Raw genomic sequence first — 4,753 nt, 5'->3', positions numbered from 1 at the left:
TTATCAACAGAGTTGAATTTTTGAAAATTAAGTGACCTTATTTTCAAAAATATAACTTTGGTGATAACTTCTTAGTACTGGGTATGATTGTCCATATTTGAAATCTTATGTAAGTATTAACTATTTTCGAATTGCCATTTCTTTTATGCAAGAAAATAAATACAACAGTTTTTTTGATAAATGTAATTTTAGTTAGTTTGTGCTTCTTTAGAAACACCTTTGAAGAAAAAAGAGGTCAAATGAATAAAGATTAAACAACTTTACCATGATTATTCTGATTGTGTACTTTTTGGGGAAATATGGAAGATATTTCATTCTCCAAGTCCTAGGAGAAAAAATCAAAGAGTTATCCACTTTTTCTAAAACTGAGACATGATACTAAGTCTCCTCTCCATAGAAAACAAAATTTTGTGTATCATCTGTTCTTAAGCTATTTTTACATACATTGTGTACATATATAAAAGTCAAGACTAAGATTTTCAAGTGCTTATAAATAGACTAAGAAAATGACCGTTTTTTTTCTATTTTTTTCAGCTTTCAATTTTAACGTCTTATTTGTGATGACATTAGATAAAAAATATTTTCTAGATAATTACAGTATGTACTCGTTAGACTCGATTCTGTGTGATGTCAACTAAATACAACAATGTAGATTAATAAAGTTCTATCAAATAATAACAATTAGCGCTGTATTAAACCACGCGATCAAATTATTCAAAATGAGAGACAAAAATGAAAATTTTCTTTTTTCTTATTCAATACAAAAACAACACACAAACATTTTTTTAAGAGGGGGGGGGGGGTGTGGGGGGTGTTAAGGTATGATTATGCATTGAATGAACAAAAACTGGGTACATGATAAAATAGAAAATAACATGTTTCTAAACTTGTCGAGCAGAAGGCTGGCAACAAAGTCTCAGGAATCTGTAGACTAAAGAGACCCGAAACTTCTTTCTAATAATGTCCAACTTCGATGCATAAATTAGTGGATTCAAAGCACTATTGGCGATACTAAAAGCGAAAAGGTACGTAAAGACCACGTCCTCTGACCAATACCCTGATAGGTCCACTTCGATCTTAAACAATATCACCAATACCGTAAACAAACCTACAAATGAAAGATACAAAAATTTAGCAAATTTTGAACTTCTCGTTTTACTAAAAGGTATCATAATAAATTCAAATCTTTACATCCCAAACTGATCTCGTTTTGCTAAAAGGTATCGTTATTCAAATCTTCCCATCCCAAACTGATTTGAACAAACTTGAATATTTGAATCTACACTTACTATTAAGGATGCTGGCATAATTCTTTTACTAAATGTGGCTTTTTAACTTACACTGTGTTCCCACCGTACAACCCCCCTCCCCGGTTATGATTTGAACAATCAAAATCTACACTATCTGGGGATGCTTCCATACAAATATGACAATCATGGTTTTGTTGTCCTTGAGGGAAAAAATGAAAATTTTCCTATATACCGGTATTTCAATAAAAAAATTTGATTGTCGATTGTGGCCCCATCCTACCCCCGATCAGGAGGTCATGATTTGAATAAAAAGTTGAATCTACACTACCTGAGGATGCTTACATCTAAACATGATCAATCATGGCTTAGCTGTTCTTGAGAAGAAAATTTTTCCTATATATATTTCTATGCAAAACTTTGATCGTTCCTTGTGGTCCCGCCCAACCCCTGGGGTCATGATTTGATCAATTTTAAATCTGCACTACATGAGGATGCTTCCATATAAATATAACCAATTATGGCTTAAGCCTTTGCAGTTCTTAAAAAAGATTTTTCCCATATATTCATGAGTGAAGCTTTGATCCTCCCTTATGGCCCAGCCCTACCCAGGGGTCATGATTTTAATAGAATTAAATTTACACTATCTGAGGATGTTTCCCTATAAGTTTCCTCTTTCCTGGCACAGTGCTTCTTGAGAAGAAGATTTTTAAAACAAGTCACGAAATTTTATGTGTGAACTATCCCCCCTTGGATGAGAGCGCGGCCCTTCATTTGTACAAATTTGATCCTCTTCACACAAGGATGCTTTCTGGCAAGTTTGGTTAAAATTGGCTTATTGGTTCTGGAGAAGATGCTGAAAATGTAGAAAGTTTACAGACGGACTACAGACGGCATGTGATCAGAAAAACTCACTTGAGCTAAAAAAATTTTTTAAAAAACATACCAATTGGTGCCCAACACAGGAAGTACACACCAACAATAATGAAAGTGGCCATGGCAGCCCGGATACTGGATAAACTTCTTCTCCGCGACCTTCCTGCTCTTCGTATCTCCTTGATGGCAGAAGCATGGCGATGAACAACTACCGCCATTCGAATGTAGGCACAGAAAGTACAAAGAAATGGAACGATGTGGAGCATCAAAACAAATATTATAAAAGATTCAGACATTGTCTTTAAAAAGCTGCACAGATAAAGAATATTCATAGAACTCCATCCAAAAAAGGGAAGCAACCCAACTGCAAGTGACACGATCCACACCACAACGAGGCTGACTCTCGCGCGCTTAATTGTGATATACTTCCGGTAAGTGAATGATTTACTTATTTTTATCAATCTTTCAAATGTTAGCAGCATTATAATGAAAACCGAGGCTAGGTTGAAAAAGATGAACATTCCGATTCTAAGAATGCACTCAACGTATACTTTAAACTGCAATATGTTATATGCAGTATCATAAACAACCATAAATCCAGTAAATGTGTCAGCCATTGCAAGATTTGATATTACTGTTAAAGAAGTGTCCTCATCCTCCGCCCTTCGCGCAAACAGAATAAAACATACCCAAATATTTGTTAGAACTATAAATGTTCCTGCGAAGCATAAAGCTATATTGATGGCCAAATCCTGTGGAAAAACACAGTGTCCATTAAGAGTTCGGAAAATACCGCCACATTCTGAGACATTGAAAAGTTCATAATATACTTGAGTTCTGTTTGTTTCCATAATTGTCAAAAATCAATCCACTGGGCACATCTGAATGTTATTTTAAACCCTATTTCAGTTTATATTTAGTCCATACACCAAAATGCCAAGCCGAATTTATTTCAACCCCCCATTTTGATTGATGAAGTTAGCCTTCACGGTTTCCATTTAAAGATGGTGAGAAAGAATTGTTCGATGCATGTAATTTAAGACATCAAAGCTGTTAAAAACTTTATTTTTCTGTAGACCAAATGCAGGAATTGATATATGAAATCCTAACTACATTCTAAAATGTCAAAAAATTGTAAAATAAATCAGATAAACCAATTAGCAAGCAACAAGGGGTAGATACTTATTCGCAAAGTGAACTGGGTTGCTTTCTGAAATCGAATTGAACTTTCGGCTGAAAGCTATAAATAACACTCAGTTCATTTAAAGTGGTTTCAGATTTTTCACACAAAAACAGGTTCACGTCAGTATTAATATTATTTTTCTTTTTTCCCTTTTAATCAAGGAATATTTGCAGTTTATAGACTATTACGGGCACAAAACATTAGTTTTACGGACGATAGGCCTTAATAAAATACTATAAATCTGAAATGGAAGAAGAGGAGTAAATCATTCGCTGAACAATGTTTGATGAGACCTATACAAATGTATGTATATAGTTGATACGTCTGTTACAACGCACTTTGAAAAATTACGCACTTTGAAAAAAAATTTCAAAGTGCGTTAAATTTGGGACGACATCAACGCACTTTGAAAAAATAAAATTTCTTTACAAAGTGCGTTAATATCGACCATACTAACGCATTTTGAAAAAATGTGTATGGCTTGGTCAATATTCTTCCAAATCTTAGGTATGAATAATTGAATCTGTTTGATAACTCTTTGGTGATGAGGTCACTTAAGGATATGAAAGTGAGCGATTTTGATTCTTCCATACTCTGAAAATTCTTTCTCTCTTAAATGTTTTACTGTACTTAATTTTTCCAGTATGCATGCATTTTATAAGCAAACTAAAAATTAATTGAAAGTTTTCAACGTCATACCAGTTTTACAAATACATAATATTTGGGTGTAGCATAGGCATCAGTACCGGGAAGGGGGTCTTAACAACACAAATGTTTTGCATAGATAAACGTAGAAGCATTGGAAATTGGGGCTTACCTTTGATGGGGGGGGTGGTTCCACTTTTAATTTTCTACCCACGGCTATGTACAATGTATAAGAAAAAAAGTTAGGCTGAGAGATCTTCTACTCGTCTTCTCCTTGCTCCCAATGAGGTTAAATAAGTACATGTAAATTAAAACGTTTATCGAAAGAAAAAAATTAATACAAATTGTTTCTCTCAATTACTAAGATCTCATATGTGGAGCGGAGCGGATCAGAAACCTTTGACTTGGGAAGATGGTAAAATCTAAGTATAGAGTTTTTGTTTTATACATATTTTTTTTTCAAAGTGCGTAATTTTTTCAAAGTGCGTTGCCACATACGTCCTTGTAAGAAATGATGTACTCATAGTTAAGGCTTTACATCTATGAGGACCTACATGTATGTTAGTATATCAAGTACGTCCTTGCATACTAGTACTTTTGTATATAAATTGTTTTGTGAAAAGCCAATCAAGGGATGCTTTCTTAGCAATATGTTTACTACATGCAGTTCTTATTGTGTGTTGATTTCTTTTCTTAATTAATTCAGTTCCAGGGAACCGAAAATAAAAAAAAAACATGGAAAGCTCAGGTGAGCGTGTTGGCTATGGGCCTAATGTTTTTATTAGTCCCCTGCCGGTGAAAA

At 34.1% G+C, this 4,753-nt stretch overlaps 1 protein-coding gene across 1 annotated transcript; it reads right to left on the bottom strand.

The window, feature by feature from the left end:
• Positions 1 to 867: 867 nt before the first annotated feature.
• Positions 868 to 2,585, bottom strand: LOC134242965 (melanocortin receptor 5-like). Its single transcript, XM_062725178.1, has 2 exons — positions 2,194 to 2,585; positions 868 to 1,108 (listed from the first exon to the last, which is right to left on the bottom strand). Exons 1-2 carry the CDS (start codon positions 2,453 to 2,455, stop codon positions 882 to 884), a joined length of 489 nt encoding a protein of 162 aa, XP_062581162.1. The 5' UTR covers positions 2,456 to 2,585; the 3' UTR covers positions 868 to 881.
• Positions 2,586 to 4,753: the final 2,168 nt, after the last annotated feature.

The sequence above is a fragment of the Saccostrea cucullata genome, unplaced genomic scaffold (assembly GCF_032062105.1).
Source record: "Saccostrea cucullata isolate Sc308-1 unplaced genomic scaffold, CSIRO_AGI_Scuc_v1 ctg128, whole genome shotgun sequence".
In the NCBI taxonomy this organism is placed as follows: domain Eukaryota; kingdom Metazoa; phylum Mollusca; class Bivalvia; order Ostreida; family Ostreidae; genus Saccostrea; species Saccostrea cuccullata.
The sequence above is the reverse complement of the archived record's forward strand: the minus strand, read 5'-3'. Positions and strand labels throughout refer to the sequence as shown.

Excerpts from the sequence above, each read along its gene's own strand:
- LOC134242965 (XM_062725178.1), bottom strand. The coding sequence starts at position 2,455 with ATGAATATTCTTTATCTGTGCAGCTTTTTAAAGACAATGTCTGAATCT. Across the intron at positions 1,109-2,193 it reads CCTGTGTTGGGCACCAATTG|GTTTGTTTACGGTATTGGTG; the intron begins GTATGTTTTTTA and ends TTTCATTTGTAG.